We start from the raw sequence: 18,302 nt of genomic DNA, 5'->3' as shown, positions 1-18,302 counted from the left end.
CACGCCCCTATTCTCGTGGAGCGACGACTAGGCGCTCTGTTTTTACGTCACTTCCGGAACCCCTTCCTCCCGCGACGCTTGCATCGGAGGAGTCTTCCCCAATGTGAGCGTTCGGAGGGCTCCGCGTTCCCACTGCTGCGTCCTGCCACCCTCCTGACCTTACACCATGGGAGTGACTTGGTAATACTGCGGGGGATTTTGTGGGGCGGGACTTGGGGTCGTGAAGGGCCCTCGGAGCCTGGAGGGTACCCGGGAGGAGGGTCGGGAGCAGGGTCGGCCGTCCCTAGGAGCTGAGCAAGATGTCCTCGGATTGTGTGGGTGAGGGAGACACCCTGAGGGCTGCGGATTCTCGGGCCTTGTTCCTTGGAGATACGCCAGCCTTCCTCCTGGGTCCCCCCCGCGACCAGGAACCTATCAGTGTTTGGGTACCTCCTTCGTATTTTTATTATTTTTTTTTTGGTACCTCTTCTTGCCGGTGAGGCCATAGTACTGCCCAGGGTGGAACTTTAGGGTCGGAAATAGGATGTGCGAATTAGGACCTATTTGTATGCAGGGCTGGAGCGGGTGTAGAATAGGCAACCAGGAGACTATCGTTTTTAGGCTTTCGCCTGCCCCTTCCTACAGCCACTAAATGCAGTTAGACGAGCCTGTCTGGTTCTAGTCTGGTTCTAGTTTGGCCATTGTAAGACCTTGGGTCTAGAGAGGAAAAAAAGAAGCTATTGGGAATTAGGGTGTTGGGGTCCAGGCATTACACTATGTGTAATTAGATGGTTGGCCTAATTTTTATGGAGTTTTCTTCTCACTAACGTTATAAGTCAGAGTGGCAAGGAAAGGTATGGGCCTAGTGCTCTTGGAGGTATTAGTTACAAAATGCTAAATTCAGGGCGTTTTTTTTCTTTTTTCTTTAATGGGTAAGTGTGAGCATTTCCAGTCACAGAGGGCTGGAGGCCAGGATGTCTGAAGTCCGCGGGAACAACTCCTGGTAGCCCAGGTTCTCGCAGGTTTGTCAGTGATTGCACTTTTGTTTCTACAGTTGACATCCCGAGCCTTCCTTAAGTTTTCTAGTGTGAAGGAAATGTGTGAGGGATGGGAATGAAAAGTTTGCAGCACAGAGGCTGGGAACCCTGGAAGCCCGTTTTGTCCGTAGAGAAGGCAGACAGAAGGAAGGGCCTCTCTGTGGGGACCCTTATCAACTTTTTCAGGCTCTTGGGACTTCTCACCCTAGAGCATCAGTTTAGGGGTTCTCTTATATTTCAAAATAAGGCACATCATCATCATTACTTACCGTGCTTTTTCTGGTGGAGAGTAGTAACACTTTTTAGCAACTGTAGGACTCTATCTTGATAGCTTCATTTAGTTGATTGATTATAATAAAGTAATGCAGTCTCCCAAAAGTCAGTCACGTATGACTGTCTTTATGATTTTTATATAGCTAAGTACCATCTGTACTCTTACTTGTTCATGTTTTCATTGAAATCTATTTCTTTTCCTTAACAGTATTTTAACAGGCACCTAGATCCCTAGGGAAGTGGTCTAGTGTGCTGGTTAAGACCACAGACATGGAGCCAGCTCTTCTGGCGTTGAATCTTGGCTGCACCACACCACGGTGTGAGACCTTGTTGTGCAAGTTGGTCATGCCCTCTGTACTTCAGTTTCTTTGTTTTAACACGGAGATAAATTATAGGACATCTTCTAGGGCTGTTGTGAGGATTCAGAATAATTAATTCATCTCAAGGCCGTTGGGCACTGTCTGGCACATAGTTGGGGCTTGGTAACCTCCCTCTCTGAGGAGGAAGCCAGTTTCACTCACCAGAGAAGGAAATCTTGGAAATAACATTTTTTGCTTTCTTGTCTTGATTAAATTCTTGTACGTGTTATTGCCTCTCCCAAAGTTTATACACTTGAGGCTTTGTCTTAGATCCTAGGGCTGTCAAATACAATTTTTTGCATTGGTGGAAGTGTTCTGTCAGCACTAATACAGTTGCCCCCAGCCACGTGTGGCTATGGAAATGCGGGTAGTGCAGCTGAGCAGTTGAATTTGTAATTTAATTTGTTCTGTTAGTTTAAATGGCTACATGTGGCTTGTAGCTGCTGTATTGGACAGTGAACGTTCAAAGTGTTAGAAAGTTGGGAAAAACATATGAACCCCCCATTGAGACTTTGTTCTTGATACAGTCAGAACTTAAAGACTTGCAAGGAAATCCTTTCTCGTTCTACGACTCACTGTTAACGAATGCTCAGTTTGTGTGCCCTACAATCTTCTCTTGAATGTTGGCACACATGCCATGCTCAGGAACTTCTGCGGTGATAGGTAGGAAGTTCACTGCACTGGTGACCTGAGACCTGTGCTCTGGTTCTCAGGGACTGTGGTCCCCTGTCGCCTCCTCTTTAAAACGAGAGGGTCCTGGTAAGTGGTCTCTAAGGTAACTTCTGGCCCTGAGGGGCTGTGAATCTGTGGGTGATCACATGACCCAGCAAGTGCCCGTGTGTCTCTGGGTACTGATGCTTCGGTCCTCTCCCTTCCAGTGTGTCCCAGATGCCTGTGGCTGAGGGCAAGAGTGTCCAGCAGACCGTGGAGCTCCTCACCCGGAAATTGGAGATGCTGGGGGCAGAGAAGCAAGGAACGTTTTGTGTGGACTGTGAGACCTACCACACGGCCGCCTCAACCCTGGGCAGCCAAGGTCAGTGAGATGGGTCTGCAAGATGGCTGGAACCTGGCTTGGAGCTGATAGGCCTTTGTGTTCATTGGAATCTTTCTACTCTTCTCCAAGGGTGTTTTTTTTTTTCTTTTCTTTTCTTTTTTTTTTTAAAGGAGGGCGCAGCTCAAAGTGGCCTATGTGGCAACTTGATGTTATCGGCACCACGCTCTAACCAGCTGAGCTAACGGGCCACCCCAAGAGTGGTGTTCTTGAACAGGTGGCAGATATGTTTCTGAATTCATTAATTCTTGGTCACTTAGCTCTTAGACGGGGCCTATGTTTTAAGTCTTTTTGCACTTTTAAAGCAATGTTTTTCAGAGAGTTGGTCACTAACTACATCAGAATCATCTGGGTTACTTGTTACAGGTGCAGTTTCTTGGCCCTGCTTGCCAACTGACTGGTGTTGCACGTCTCATAAGCTACATTTTAACAAGCTTCCTAGATGTTCTTTATGTCTCTGAAGTTTGAGAAGGTCTCCTTTCAGACTCATAAGTCTTTGTATAGCATTCTACTAGAGCTTTAGAGTTTTTAGAACTTTCTGCAGAAAGGCTTCCTGTTTCCCACACCTAGACAGTGCCCTTAGCTATCTCATTAGCATAACCTTGACCAATGAATCAGCTTTTGTTTTAAATGTATTAAGAGGTGAGATGGGCTGTGGGTGGTGGTGGTGGTGGTATTAAGGAGGCAAAGAGCATTTCTGACTGTGAGTTAGGGAACCTGTGAGTTAGGGAACCTGGGTTCTCTTAGTCTTGGCTCTGCAGTAACTTTACCTTGGACAGTTCCATCGCACGGTGATGGCGAGTCTAGATACACAACCAGGTAACTGTGTCCCAGCTCCCACTTGAGCTAAGTCCCGCAACCTGTGGCTGTTTTGGGGCTGATCATTTGCCTGTTTCCCCATAGATCCATTCCTTGAATTTCCCCTGCAAATTGCATTTACCAGGCACCCCTTTTTAGCTACCTTTGGCCAGAGAGGCACTGGGGAAGATGAAAGGACGGGAGAAAGGGAAACCCCAGTATTGCTCTCCCTCTCCTTTGGGGAGTGTCTCTGGCTGTGTCTCCTTCTTGGTTCTAGCTCCTGCTAGGCAGCCTTCATTCCTGGCTCTAATGACAGCACATCTTCTCTTTTTCCTTCCAGCCGTAGGGATAGCAGTGGCTCCCTGTGTTGCTAATCTTGGGATGATCTTATTATTCCATTTGGTTTTTTAGTTCTTCTAACCCCTGTGTTTCATTCCCTGTATTAAATCCTCTCTTATGAAACCATAAGATCTGGTAAGTAAGTGCTCTGTTTTTGCACCTTTCCCAATACAATTCTCTCATCTGTAAAATGAAGATAATTATTTTACAGTGTTGTGCTAATTAATTAAATAAGTTAATACGTGCAAAGCACTTAGAACTGAGATTGTCATACACTAAACCTTTAATGGTAGCTAAGAGCTGTACTGAGTTCCATCATCTATAAAATTGCAGTGTTACCATTTGTTTTACCTTCAGTAGGAAGGACATAATAATCAAAAGATACAATTACGAAAGCATTTAGAAAACAAAACATTTGTATATAGATAAACTACTCTCAGGAAATTACTTGGTGTGGGCTCTGTTTTCCTGATCAGACCTTTCTTTCCAAGGAGCTACTGTCTGTTTGGGGAGACAACACATTCGTGGCAGGACATGGAGTAGGAAGGGAAGAGCAGTGAACATTAGGTCCAGAGGCGTGGATTCAAGTTCCAGCTGCCGCTTGCTGGCTCTGTTGCCATTAGCCTAGCAGTTCTAACACTGGCCGTTAGCATCTCCCGGAGGGCGTGTTAACACAGATGGCTTGTCCCTGCTCCCCGATTTTCTGACTCAGTAGATCTAGGGTGGGATGGATCATTTGCATTTCTAACAAGTTCCCCCGGGGTGCTGCTGGTCTGGGTCCATTAGCTTCATTTTCCTCATCTATAAAAGGGGGGCAGTAATTGGTTCTGCTTGCTTTGTGCAGATAAGAAAGTACTTTATTGTGATTAAAAATACAAACAACTGGAAGTGCCTTTATTAAAATAAAACCTTAGTTGATTTTCAAAATGTTTTCAAGATAGCAAGAACACCTGCCGACTTACATGAATTAAGTATGTAGTCACAGTGAGTTTGCACAAGAACAGAATGACAGATCAACTTCGATGTCTTTTTTTTTGAGGGTTGAAGTGTTTGAACCGGATTTATCAGGCGGTGAAAGGTATGAACTGGCAGCAAGCAATCAGGAGGGATGTGGGAGAGGTTTGTGCAGAGCCCGATGTGTTCAGGAAATGGCAGCGGAGTGGGGGCCTCTATGGAGGACACAGCGCCCCCTGCTCCTCTGCTCCCTTCTCTCTTCCATGGCTGCACTCATTCCAGCCTTGAATGTCTTCTTTCCTTCTCTGTGTGGCTGAATTCTACCCTCTCTTCATATGCTAGTTCAAGTCCTATTTTCTCCATGAGTTTTTTCTGCTGACTCTTGTCCACTTTGAGCTCTCCCTACCCTGAAGCCTTTCCTTCTTTCCAAAAGACTACTGGTCTACCCCAGGTAAGCACTTTTGTTTAATTGTCTCTCTCTCTTTTTTTTTTTTTTTTAAGTTTTTTGCCTATTTCTAGTGAAATTGTCAGGTTCTTGAGTCCAGGGGCTACGTCATCTATTCGTATGCCTCTTAAGCCCTAGCACAGCGTTGGGGATGGTTTACCTACTTACTAAATGTTTGTGATTGTGGCAGTCTGTTCATTAACCCTTGTAGTATATGAGAGAGGAATCTTGCTTTCCATTTTTTGCCTTCTTCCATTTTCCACTTAACCAAATACACGAATAGCTTCCCTTCCTCCTTGCAGAAAATTGATAGCAATCAATGAGAAAACTCATTTCTCAGAGACTGCAAGGGGTGAGCTGGGGCCTGACACTAGATCTTCTGATTCCAGATCCTGATTCTTTCTGCTGTAGTGCACTGCTGCCTTCCCACGTCAGCTGCCGTCTTAAAATTGTCCCAGGGTTCACCGTTGCCTTCAAGATGAAGTTCTGACTCTTGAGTCATAGCAGACGAGTCAGCCTAGCTTGGTTCTGGCCTTCCCAGCCTCAGGCTCAGATACTCCCCTTTGCTGCATCTGTGGGGCCCCTTCCTATATTTCAAAGACGGGGGAGGTCAGAGAAGGTAGGGGTGGGCAGTATTTGGCATACTGAAAGGCCGTTATTTTATTTTGTTTTCCTTGTTGTGTAACACGGGATTACATAAAAGACGGCGTCAAGTCCCTGGGAGTTACTAATCGTCCTCATGAAGCAGCCATCTGTGAGCCCATCCCCCAACTTAGGAATTCAGCTCTCAATGCGAGTTCAATTCACTGCCTCCCCCTTACCTTTCTCTGGAGAGGGGGTGGGGTTGACCCCATGCTGCCTGGCCTGCTGTTCTCCAGATGAGGCTGTTGGGAAGGGGGTCCTCCCCGCCCCCAAGGTTGCCACCTGGCCTCGTTCCCGGCCTTTGACTCGGTTGCGGAGTTTGCTGGCGAGGGTCTCGCTGCTGAGTCGGGTCTCCGTCCCCGCAGGGCAGCCCGGGAAGCTGATGTACGTGATGCACAACTCGGAGTTCCCTTTGAGCTGCTTCGCCCTCTTCGAGGGCGGCCCTTGCCTCGTCGCCGACGCCAACTTTGACGTGCTCATGGTGAAGCTCAAGGGCTTCTTCCAGAGCGCCAAGGCCAGCAAGATCGAGACCCGGGGCACCCGCTACCAGTACTGTGACTTCCTGGTGAAGCTGGGCACAGTCACCATGGGGCCCAGTGCCCGAGGCATCTCCGTGGAGGTAAGCCCTCGGGGAAGCAGGCGCAGCGTGTGCCGCAGGGGCTGCCCCGCACAGGGCTCTGCAGCCACGGCCCCCTGAGCGCAGACACTGCCTCCCTGGTCCCTGTCTCCACGGCGGCTGCGCCCCCTCTCCCTGCACCTCCTCCCCTTTCTTGAATCATTCGAGGACCGTGTAGCCCCGGGTGGGAATGGGAAGCTGTGCTCACAGCAAGTGGGACGCTTAGGAAGGCTGGCTTGCTAGAGAAAGGAAGGGGTAGGCAGGTGAATTATGTGGGAGGATCGGTCACTCATCCCAGGAAGGAGTGGAGCAGACCAGGGCAACTTTTGGTGCCGTTAACTTGGGGGGTGATGGGCCCTACGTGTGCTTTAAGACAGGTCTCCAAAGTTGTGTAGCAAAGCCGTGCTTTTCCTTTTGCCTTCCTATCCGCTTTCTCTCACGGTGGAAAGACTGCAGCTTTGAGGGGTGTGTGATGACGTCATCTTAGAGGTATAGGTTGAAAATGGCCACGGGAGGTATGGCAGTGGCTGGCTTTGGGGCCAGCAAGAGGCCACAGTCTACCATGCGCCCAGCACTGTGTGAGATAAAAAACAAAGAAAAGAAAAGAAAAGTTAAGCTATGGGACCTGCCTTGTGCAAATTTATGATTTAGTAAGAGAACAAGGTCGGAACACACTAAGTGTCTTTGAAGTTAGTCTATAAGAAATGTCATGAAAGAGGCACAGAGCGCTCTGGGAATTCAGGCCAACGAGATGACTGCTGACTGGGGGGATTGCGGTCTGTCCCACAGCGGTAGCATTTAAGGAGGGACTTCACATGTTGGGACGTGGGGATCGATAAGACCTGAAAAGCATCCCCGGGGAGAAAAGGGCATTAGTGGTAATTACTGCTCTGAAACTCTAGGGACCTTGTGGGTCAAGATTGCCTGACCCTTTGCAGCTTGTGACATACCTTGCGTTTGCTGAGACCCACTGGGGACCCGTTGTTTATCCTCCATATTTCCAACTCTGTAGTACAAACACACCCCAGCTGTTTCTCTACTTGTTTCTCTTTATGGTTACTAATAATTTCCTCCTGCCGTCTCTCCAGTGACAAATTAGGGGAGAGGAATGAGGAAGTCGAAGATGTGTATCCTTTGGCCCCGGCCCCTTTGGTCAGGAAATGATTTCTTAGGGTCAGAGCTCATGCCAGGTCCATCTTGGGAGTCATGTTTGGTCTTCAAGAGGCTATGAGCGTATCTGTCTGCTTTGCTCTCTGGTGATCCCCCCTCTCTCTCTCTCTGTCTCTCTCTCTCTTACTCTCACTCTCTCACTCCTTCACTCACTCACTCACTCACTCACCCACCTACCCACCTTCTTTTGCTCTTCATTTTCTCAGAATTTATCTGAGCTCCCCTTGGCTTTTCACCCAGGCCAGCAGGGCATGTCCAGTTCGGAGATAATCCCAGATCTGGGCAGGCGGGGGGTTGATAACTGTAAGATGAGAATGTCAGAGGTGCCGAAAAGGAGTGATGCTGGTGTGTCGAATCCCTGGTGTTTGCGTTGACTATTTCCTGTACAGCAACACTGCTAGAAGATGTGTGTCGGCTCGGGGTTGGGGAACGTGGGAGCCGGAGGCCAGAGGCGCGAGGGAAGCAGAAGCCTTCCTTCTTGCCTGCACTCACCCTCATGCTCTGTCCCTTTGGTCCCCAGGTGGAGTATGGCCCCTGCGTGGTAGCTAGCGACTGCTGGAGCCTGCTGCTTGAGTTTCTACAGAGTTTTCTCGGCAGCCACACACCCGGGGCTCCTGCAGTGTTTGGCAGCAGACATGATGTGGTCTACGGCCCAGCGGATACCATGGTCCAGTACATGGAGCTTTTCAACAAGATCCGCAAGCAGCAGCAGGTGCCAGTGGCTGGGATGCGTTAGTGACTAGCAGCTACCTGGCGGAGCCGTCACCAGGGGACTCCACAGAAGGAGCAGGTGCTGCAGCCTCAGGCCCCGGGGCCCCAGAAACCCGGGGCAGAATGGAGGCCTCTCTCCGTCTCCTGTTCCCAGCGTGGCTTTTGATTTGGGGCTCCGGACTCCCCTCCCCTGACCCTCACACACAGCCCCCCGATAGCTGTTTTACCCCACACCTTACCGGACCTGGCCCATCCTCAAGAGTGGTAATGAGGAAGAGCGAAGTTTGGAGCTATCCTGCTTTAGGGGAAAAGGTAGGACAGGGTGGCCCTGCCATGTCGGTGGGGAAAGTAGTCTGTATCTCCAGCGGGGGGAGGATTTGGCCGCGGCCCGCAGTGCACAGGCTGTACGTTGTGTCTGGGCTGGGCTGTAATAAAGGCTCTTGCTCTATTCAAGGATGCGGCTGCGCGTCTCCTGCAGAAGGAGTAGGAGGCGCAACGTGTCGGGAGGCTGTCCTTTTCCGACTTGCTGGCTGAAGTGAATTGCAAGTTGCATTTCTTAGTGTGTCACCTGAGTCTTTTGAAGTCTGTCTCCCTCTGACACCTTTCGATTCTGTTGTGACTTCTATTAAGCCACAAGCTAAGCTACTAGAACAAAGAGAACCTGAAGTACAGTGGCTCTTCATAGAAGGTTCATTTTCTCTCTTCTGAGAATACAGAGGTAGTCGGATGGTCCAGTGCAGATTTAACCCTACAAGGTCGTCAGGAACGTGGTTTCCTTCTGTCTTGTTCAGTCCCCCCCACCCTCCCCTCCACCCACCTCGTCCTGTCTTGTCCTTGCCTGTAAGGTCAAAGCAGATTCATCAGCCTCATGTCCACATTCCACTGAGGAAAGAGAGAGAAAAATGCAGGTTTTTTTCTTTCAAGGTGTGACCTGGAGTTGCTCCAAGCACTGTGGCCACACTTTGTTGAGAGGCGTACTGGGCTATATAGAGCCTCTTATTTGCGTAGTTATGTGCCCAGTCCAAACTCGGGGTTCTGTGACTAAAAGATGAAGAAGAAAATGGACGCGGGCGCCCAGTTCGTGGCCTCTGCCCCACGGAGCTCAGTGGACGTGCCCAGGAATGCTCTGGTGCTGTTTTGCAGTTAGGACCTCCTGTCACTAAACCATTTGTTCATGAATTGGATTGGGATAGGGCTGATGCCAGAGCCACTTCCAGTGTCACCCCTTGCCTACGTCTCAGCGTCAGGGCCACTCTGGTTCTCGCGTGCCCAGAGCTTGGTGTTAGAACAGCGACCTGGTACCTGCACGGTGCTTCATGCTTTCCTGAGCTCTTTCTCCTCGTCTGTGTTGGGCCTCCATGCTGCTCATGTGACTGCCGTTGCCTGCCTACCCTTCTGCTGCAGAAATGTTCAGTCCGGCCAGCATTGAGACGCACAGTCAGAGATGCTCTTAGGAACCGTGTTAGTGTACGTGCTGCCGTGTTGTTCGCAAGGGTACTGTCCCTCCTTGAAGGCACCTAGAGAGAAAGTGTTTCCAGACCCAAGGGCCTGGAATCTTAAGCCTCTGCAAGAAGCAGCAGGTAGTGGTCATGTTTCCCTTTTAGCCCTGGCTGGCAGGCAGCTCAGTTCAACTTTATAACTGCAGGACCTGTCATCTGCATTTTTTGTTCTCACATCCCCCTGGTTTTTTGTTTATTTCTTTGTTTTGTTTTGCTTTTTTAAATTGAGGTATAGCTTAGATACCATTTACATACAATAAAATGCACAGATCTTACGTTTTTGGTCTTCTGGTTTATATTTGCTCTTGTTCAGATTTATCTATTTTTAGCTTTCTGTAGGTTGCCTCCAGTTTTTTATGACAGCATTTATGAGACAGCATTTTGAACATAATATGTTCCTGATAATATATAAAAATCAAGTGTAAATATGACTCAGACGTATGCTTTATAAGGAGGGACTCTGTTCCCTAAAACCTGAAAAATAGTATAAACTCCCGAACTATACTTTGCCTGTGAGACACGGTCGTGGCTCCTACACACCAGCGTTCTTCACTTTTGTTCTTTTCCCTTGCTTTGAGCATACATTGGACCAGCGTTAAGTCCAGTGAACACAGATCAAGCTTTTAGAACTGCCACTTTGGGTATCTTTGTGTCAATTAAAGGAAGTTTATCACTGAAAAAGATGGGTGATGCAGTACATTTTAATCAATATGCCTTCCTTTGCCAAGTCGCCAAAACTGAACTGGTAACTAGTGGGAAGGGCCCAAATGTCTTCCAGCTTTTGTGTGCAAATCTGAATGGGGTTTTCAAGAGTAGTTTAGGATTGTCAGTATACAAATTTTTGAAAGTTCAGGTTGAGTAAAAATTGAGGAGCGAATGTATACATTTAAGGAAAAAGGGCATAGTTATCCTCCTTTTATAAACGACAAAACTTAAACTTTGCTGGTAAATGTAGATGCCATATTTTTGGGTTCAAATCTCACGTTCTTCTTTCTACACCAGGCTGTCTTCCTACCCAGCTTCTTTTGCTTCCAGATGCAGTACTCCTTTTCCTATCTGTAGCTACCCTCGAAAGATCAAAAACGGGGAAATTTCTAGGACCCTGCTAACAAGTCACCTGGGTGGGTACCTTCGCCAGAGGCACAGAGATCTGCCAACTGTGACAGTCAGAGCGAGGCAGGGCAGCTGGAGGGCTCACCTTCTCTTTCACTATAAGATGGGGAGGCAGTGGACCCCAGATAGGTCATGCTGAGAGATGAGGCTGGAGTCAGGACCAAACTTCAGACTCAGGACTACTCCTGGCTACTAGCATGTGTCCAAGTGTGGCACCTGGACTCTGTGTGGTGCCAGGGGATTTCAGGTAGAACGTGGAAAACATTTTTATAGCAGTACTTATGTCTTACTCTAATGTACAGTAGAGAAAAATATAGCTACTAGCTCTTTATTCCTTGGGATAAGTTTTTTTTTTTTTTTTTAAGAATCCATTTAAAGGGAACTATTAAGTCATAGTACAAAGGACACAAATTTGTGGGAGCAAAAGGCAATTGCTGGGATTTGGGGAAACACTGTGTTCTACTTTGGGTCTAGTCCATTTCCTGTATCCATTAATGTTTCTACTCTGGCTCTGCTTTCCTATGGTCTCTCCTGTGCTAGTCTGATTCTCTGTACCTGTCCCCGTGCTGCCTCCTGCTTGCTCTCCTCAGATTGTGAGTGTCAAGTAGTCACATTGCCCCGGACCATCTGTTAGGGTCGCTGCTCCACTGAAGGAAATACCTAGAAACTGACCACTCCTCCCCGCCGCCACTTTACGCCAACCCAGTGTGTCCATATTCATGGCGGAGGCTTCGGGATGAGGTAGTGAACATTTCTCTCCAAATCCTGGAGGGTAAGAGGAGCAGTTAGAATTCCCACATAAACATGTCCTCCGGGTGTCAAACGTTAAGACTTAAAATAGAGTATAGGAAAGGCTGGAGACTGAACATGAGAGGACATTGACAGATCTAGAGCCAGGCAAGACTGACATACTGGGGGTGCCAAAAAAATGTAAGACACGTTTTAAGAAAGGAAAACTTAAAATTGTAATACTCAATATACATCAATCACAAAGGGCGAATACAAGTCACGTTTGACGTCTGCAATTACGGGAGGTGCTCAAAGTGGTTACCATCAGCATCCAGACACTTCTGATGACGGCGAACTACTGCTTGAGCAACGCTGACCAAAGTGTCCACTTGTAGACATGTTTTTGGCGGCCCCGGTATATATCTCCTCTCTGTCTCCAAGCTCATACCTGTGACTCCCAGTACTGCCTTTCCCTCGCCACAGTCTCCCTCTCCTTATCTGCTGTTGTGTGGGTACCTTGGGCTGCAGGCCCCAGTCACAACTGCCACGTGTAATGGCTGAAAGCAGTTGTATTACAAGTTGGGTCCTCTCCTAGGGGTTGGTGTCTTTGGCCGTTGAGCAGTCACTTCTTGGGGGTGGACTCTCCCACAGTGAGTTTCTTCCATTGTGCAGAGCACTCCAAATTCAGCCTCTCCGGTTAGAAGGGACCCTTTAAGTCAGCGAGTGTGACCAGCATTCAGTACTCATCTTTCCACCGTCCCTTGACTTGGCCTCATCTAGGGAAATCCTTCCCTCTGTGTTTCATCCCTTTCCTCATTAACTCTGAGACAAAAATCAAAACAAAACATACCTGCTTTTTCCCTCCCAGATTGTGGAGACTGTATTGTACTTAATGAGGGAATTTATCGTTAGTTGGTGCTGGATGGAGTGTCTCTAAAGTAGGGGTTCTAATCTTATTGCAGGCTATTAATCCCCGAGGGGAGCCTCAAGAGGCCTGAGATTCCTTGAACCTGGACATGGTTTTGTGTACACGTGCAGTTTGGGGGGAATAGAATTGACACAGGTCAGGAGAGGATCGCAAAGATCCATGATCCAAACAGTGAGTCTGTAAAGGGAGAACAGCCCCTGAAGGATAACAGCAGGAAGACAAAGCGGAAACCCGGGATGAGATACATCCAACTGGCTCATTGTGAGCAAGAGCTTGCCCTGCCTTTTGGACCCCTCATCTGGGGTTCTCTCCAGGGAAGTCCCTCCTTCATTGTGGAGTCCTTCAGGCCATTCAGTTTCTGGGAAGCTGGACTTACCCAGCTTGTCCTGCTCTTACCTTTCCTATAGGTTCTGCCTTCTCTTGTCTCTTCATACACATACACACAACTTTGTAGAAATGAGTGGGAATAAATATGAATGAAGCAATCTTTATAGCTTTCTTGGTGGCCCCAGGAGTTGCTCTTTCACTCCGTGGGATCTGAAAATTATTCTGTTGTATTTTGGCATAATAATATTTTCATTTTTCAGAAGGATGTAATTGGTGAGGCAGAGAAATAGCTCCTAGACCAGGGGTGTCCAAACGTTTTTCAACGGTTTTCACCAAGGGCCGTATGCAGTAAAATACACAAACAGCCGGGCCACTCACTCGAGGTGAAGTATGTATTGCCTCACCTGGTTTATTTAAGTAAACTAAATAAATTTTTGGAATTTGCTGTGAGCCAATTAAAAATGGATTGCGGGCCGCAGTTTGGACACCCCTGTCCTAGACTCGCTGATGAAATTGGCAAGTTAAAAAAATTCTTAGGGGCAGCTGGTTAGCTCAGCTGGTTAGAGCACGATGCTCGTAACACCAGGGTTGCCGGTTCAATCCCCACATGGGCCACTGTGAGCTGCGCCCTCCACAACTAGATTGAAACAACTGCTTGACTTGGAGCTGATGGGTCCTGGGAAAACAAACTTAAAACAAAATAAAAGTTAAAAAAATAATTCTTGACTAGGGCAAAGGTTCCTAATTTTCTTTTTATTCTCTTTTATTTCCTAACACATTTCTGCCCCATCCGATGGCATAGACCTGTTTTTAAGGTTAATATGAAGTCTACGGAATTGTCTTTGGAGGCTTTAAAAAAGAGCCTCCAATTGTATTGTTAAAAAACAATACAATACTAAATACAATACTGAAGACCACATTTCTATGTCCTAGATTGTCCCAAAGGCAGAATTCAGTATTGGACATCTTTTGTCATTCAGAAAAGGCAAGGCTAGGGATGTAGAGGTGACAGGTGTCCTGAGGCACCTGGGGAGAGCCCACGAGGGGAGAGAACATGAATTAGGAGATGGGTGGCTGGGTGCTAGCCATAGTAATTTTCCCAACTTGCCAGGTCACTTCAATCAGGTCGGCCTTTCTGCGCCTTTCTGTGTCTCATCTGTAAAGTGGGAACAATGCTGCTGATTTGCCGTATTGCATTGGCTCCTTGAGAGGCTCAGGGGAGAACAGATGTGGACAGAGTGCTGTGTAGGCAAAGAGATGTCTCTGCTCTTACATCTGTTAATGGTTCTGAAGGTATTGGTGTTTGGTTAGGATGTTTAAGATGGGAAGTTACGGGGTCTTTACGTAGTGGCAAGTTAAAATTCTCCAATGTAAAGAATATTGTAATAAGAGAATGAGCCGTGTGGAGAGAGTGTGCAGAGAAAGGATTTGCGTGCAGGTGTATTTTTTGTAACCAGATCAGTGAGCACAGTTGTGTGGACCATCTGTTGAGCATGGAAATATGTTTTTAATACTAGTTCGTAGTGATGAGATTTTACTTGTTCTCCTACAATATAATGTAAAGGAAAAGAGGCTGGGCTTTAAAAAAAAAAAAAGTAGGATAGAAAAGGCTATCTTTTATGTGGAGCATTTATCCCTGTTTTCCCTCAGCTCCCAAGCCTATGTTGTGACTGTCTCTAACCTTTTTTTTTAATGCCACGTATATTGTGATTGCACCCATAACCAGCTGTGTCTTTAAAGAAAGATCAGTGTTCTTGGTTCTATTTTCCATTCCTCATTGATGAGCCACCTAAACTTTTTTTTTTTGGGTGGGGGGGAAGGAGAACAGGACTTTATTGGGGAACAGTGTGTACTTCCAGGACTTTTTTCCAAGTCAAGTTGCTGTCCTTTCAGTCTTAGTTGTGGAGGGCGCAGCTCAGCTCCAGGTCCAGTTGCCGTTTTCTAGTTGCAGGGGTTACAGCCCACCATCCCTTAAGGGAGTCGAACCGGCAACCTTGTGGTTGAGAGCCCACTGGCCCATGTAAGAATCGAATCGGCAGGCTTCGGAGTTAGGAGCACGGAGCTCTAACCGCCTGAGCCACCAGGCCGGCCCCCACCTAAACTCTTTTAACTCTGAAGCTACAATAAAACCTTTTATTAGCTATCCTGCATAGTCTTTTCATATTTGAATTATTGAAAATAGCTTTCTTATTCGTTCTGCTTCCATCTAATACACAATTCTCAAACATTTTGGTTTCAGAACTCCTTGACGCTCATAAAAAATTATTGAGTACCCCAAAGAGCTTTTGTTTATATCGGTTATATCTATTGATATTTACCTTATTAAAACTCACAATGAAAAAAATGAAAGCATTTGTTCATTTAAAGGTAACATCCATTGTATGTTAACATAAAATAGTGAATGAAAAATACTATTTAAAAAAAATTTAGTTAGAAGAGTGGCATTGTTTATATTTTTGCAAATCTGCATGTCTGGCATAATAGAAGAGAGTGAATTCTCTTATCTGCATTCAATCTGTTGACATTTGTTGTTTTGGTTGAAGAATATGAAGAAAAATCCAACCTCACACATTTGAAAAAGGGGCAGAGTATATTAATTACCTTTTCAGACAATTGTGGATATTCTTTGAGTGGATAAATCACAAGTGCACTAAAGGTTTGTTGCAATGTAGAACCTCAAACTTTTTGTACTCTACTATAAACATTCATTGGTTTGTTTTGAACTTTGAAGGGATCTTTTACTGATGCCTGATTTTGTAGCATCATGCTTTTGGTCATTTAGAAAATACTGCAGATCTCTTAAATGTCAGCACATTTCATGATACAATATCAAAAAATTTTATTTGTTAATATCACCACCAATCTCATCAGAAAAGTCTTGGGAAGCTATTAAGCCACAGTAACGGATACAAGTTTTCAAAAAAATTCTAAATTTGGCTTGAGAGCTTGAGTTTGATCATTGCTAACAAATGATGTCAGGCTCACTTTATTTTTGAGAAAATGTCAGATACCCAAGGCTGAATCACTTTGATTTATCTGTGAGCTGTTCTTTCAAATAAAAATGATATTCCACGAAGAAAGTTGCTAATTCAGCTCAAAATTCAGGGAAATTGCTTAAGTGCTTTTTCTCAAGAAAAACACTGTATTTAGGTAAGGAACAGAAGTGCTTTATGCATATATCTATAGAGTGGTATTGAAAAGATGTGTACTTAAATAAAATAATTTTTAGTGTTTCATCAAGGATTTCCTTAAGTGAAACAGGTATTTTTTTCCTGTTCATGGATGGCAGTGAAGAATACCTTGACTGCTGTACAATTTAGTGCCATTGCCTTGATTTGTGCTAAGGTAGCAACAATTTTACTTACCGTTACTTTTGTATCAGTGCAAATGTCATCAGAGTGACAAAGGCAAATAATATTATTATGAAAATAGTTTTGATCCCAGGGACCCTGAAAGGGTGTCAGGGATCCCTAGGGCTCCACAGGCCACACTGAGAGAAACCTGTTCTAATACATGCTCACAGCACGGAGACTCTTGCCCCCCTAGATTGCTATTCTGAAAGCATCCCTTCAGAAGTCTTAAATGTCTCCCAAATCCTTCACTCAACAAAAGCACTAATTATGTGTCAGGATCTTTTTTAGAGAATTAACATTGAATAAGATAATTTTTATTTGCCAAGAATTTTCTTGGGGGGGTTTGGGGAGCAAGGGGAGGAAATAGATAATTAAGTAGTTATATATAATGTAAGATAAGAATTTCTTAGAGAGAGAGCATTGGCGATCTTGCTCCCCAGCATGTGTCATTGGTTTTTGTTCAAATAAACTCTTAAAAAAAAATTAAAGAAAAGTATGTTAAAGGTGATAGACTACAAAGGGAATGCTGAATTTTAGATCTAACTCTGAACTCTTCAATCACATGAGAAATCCTCACCAAATCAATCCCAGGTCTTTCCTTCCATCCAACCTCTTTAAAAATGTCCAAGTTAGTTATCTTTGGAAATGTTTTCCTGCTTAATTATGATTGGCTGCAGGCATTATAGTTTCGTGCTTAGACATGCACGTGTTCTTTTCTTATTTTATTGTTCTTTGGCTTTTGTCCTTTATTTCACATTTACAGGTGTGTAGCCTTGAGCCAGTGTAGCTGATAACTGATGTTTATTTTTTTCCTTGTCTTTATGCTTAAATGTAAGCTTTTACTTGTTTTACACATTACATTAGCCTTGTGTTGGGTGATGTAACAGTGTTGGTCTTATTTGGGGTAACGTCACCACCTTCCCCCCTTCACGTTATGTCAGGACAATGCACCCCAGAAGCAGAGAAGACTTGTAGAAATAGCTGCCGTTCTGTTTCCCTCTGGTCTCCATTCCGACGATCTGCTGAACGTCTTCAGTGTACGGGATGCAAACCTCTTCCTTGGGATTTCCATAAAACAGCTGAATCCCGCCTGGGCATCAGTGGCAAAAGTCAGACACGTGCTCACGCGTCTGAGAGCCAATAGTAAGTAACTTTTGCAAACGCGCCTCTGGAAATCCCTTGGCTAAGAGGCTGCTTCTTTCTGTACGACACGGTTAAAACTTAGTCTTTTAACAGGAACAACACGAAAACGGACAGATTAGTGAGAAAGGCTTTTCCCGTTGTCAGTGGAAGAGATGTTAAAGAAGCTTCAAAAAAAGAGTGCGGGAACTGTTGTAAAAATTCCGTTAACTGTTCCGCGACTGAAGGATTTAGGCGAAGGGGGCGGAGATGGGCTCGGTAGAGTCTCTGGCCCTTTAAGGAGGAGGGACAGACACAAGACTCGGTACCTTTAAGAGTCTCTTTGTCTGGAAACCTCCTTATTTACCCTCCTGTGCTTCAACCAAACTTCGACCCGCGATTCACAACGCCCTTCTACGCCGCCGCTCCTTACGCTAGGCTCAAGCCGGCCTCGCGTTTGTGGCTGACCCTAAACTTTGCGCCGGTGGCGCGAACCCTCGGAGCAGACGTCTGTGCCGAGGTCGGTGCCCAGCGCTGCGCCGTTGGCGCAATGCGGGGTCTGGGGGGCGGGGCTCCGGCGGGCGGGCCAATGGGTGGGCAGGGGGCGGGGCTGCGTTCGGTTGTCTCGCGCCCTGGTGACAGCTCGCGCGTGCTGATGATGGCGGTAAATAGACGGGGGGGTCGGGGGAGGGGGCCGAGGAGGTGGGGAGGTAGCAAAGGGGGTAGCTCCAGGGGGGTGGGGGGACGGGGACCGGGGAGGACGCGGCGGCCGGGGAGCCCATTCTAAGACTTGGAGGCGGGGACAGGAGTCTCCGGCACAGTGGCCCTCCCCTTTAAAGAAGCCAAATCCTCACACACCG

At 46.5% G+C, this 18,302-nt stretch overlaps 2 protein-coding genes across 2 annotated transcripts in view; both read left to right on the top strand.

The window, feature by feature from the left end:
* The first annotated feature begins 61 nt into the window (after positions 1 to 61).
* Positions 62 to 10,731, top strand: MED20 (mediator complex subunit 20). Its single transcript, XM_033103189.1, has 4 exons — positions 62 to 180; positions 2,527 to 2,681; positions 6,243 to 6,496; positions 8,184 to 10,731. The coding sequence occupies exons 1-4, from the start codon at positions 167 to 169 to the stop codon at positions 8,397 to 8,399; spliced, it is 639 nt and encodes a 212-aa protein (XP_032959080.1). The 5' UTR covers positions 62 to 166; the 3' UTR covers positions 8,400 to 10,731.
* Positions 10,732 to 18,071: 7,340 nt separating this feature from the next.
* USP49 (ubiquitin specific peptidase 49) overlaps positions 18,072 to 18,302 on the top strand; it is a 72,408-nt gene continuing 72,177 nt past the window's right edge. Inside the window, exon 1 of the mRNA XM_033102638.1 lies at positions 18,072 to 18,106. The gene's annotated coding sequence lies outside the window, so the exon portion shown is untranslated. The remainder of the gene's footprint in view (positions 18,107 to 18,302) is intronic.

This window comes from Rhinolophus ferrumequinum, chromosome 3, assembly GCF_004115265.2.
Source record: "Rhinolophus ferrumequinum isolate MPI-CBG mRhiFer1 chromosome 3, mRhiFer1_v1.p, whole genome shotgun sequence".
NCBI classification, from domain to species: domain Eukaryota; kingdom Metazoa; phylum Chordata; class Mammalia; order Chiroptera; family Rhinolophidae; genus Rhinolophus; species Rhinolophus ferrumequinum.
This window is presented reverse-complemented; position numbering and strand designations above follow the sequence as displayed.

Coding starts and splice junctions, on each gene's coding strand:
- MED20 (XM_033103189.1), top strand. Junction 2,682..6,242: donor CTCAACCCTGGGCAGCCAAG/GTCAGTGAGATG, acceptor CCGTCCCCGCAG/GGCAGCCCGGGAAGCTGATG. Junction 6,497..8,183: donor CCCGAGGCATCTCCGTGGAG/GTAAGCCCTCGG, acceptor TTTGGTCCCCAG/GTGGAGTATGGCCCCTGCGT.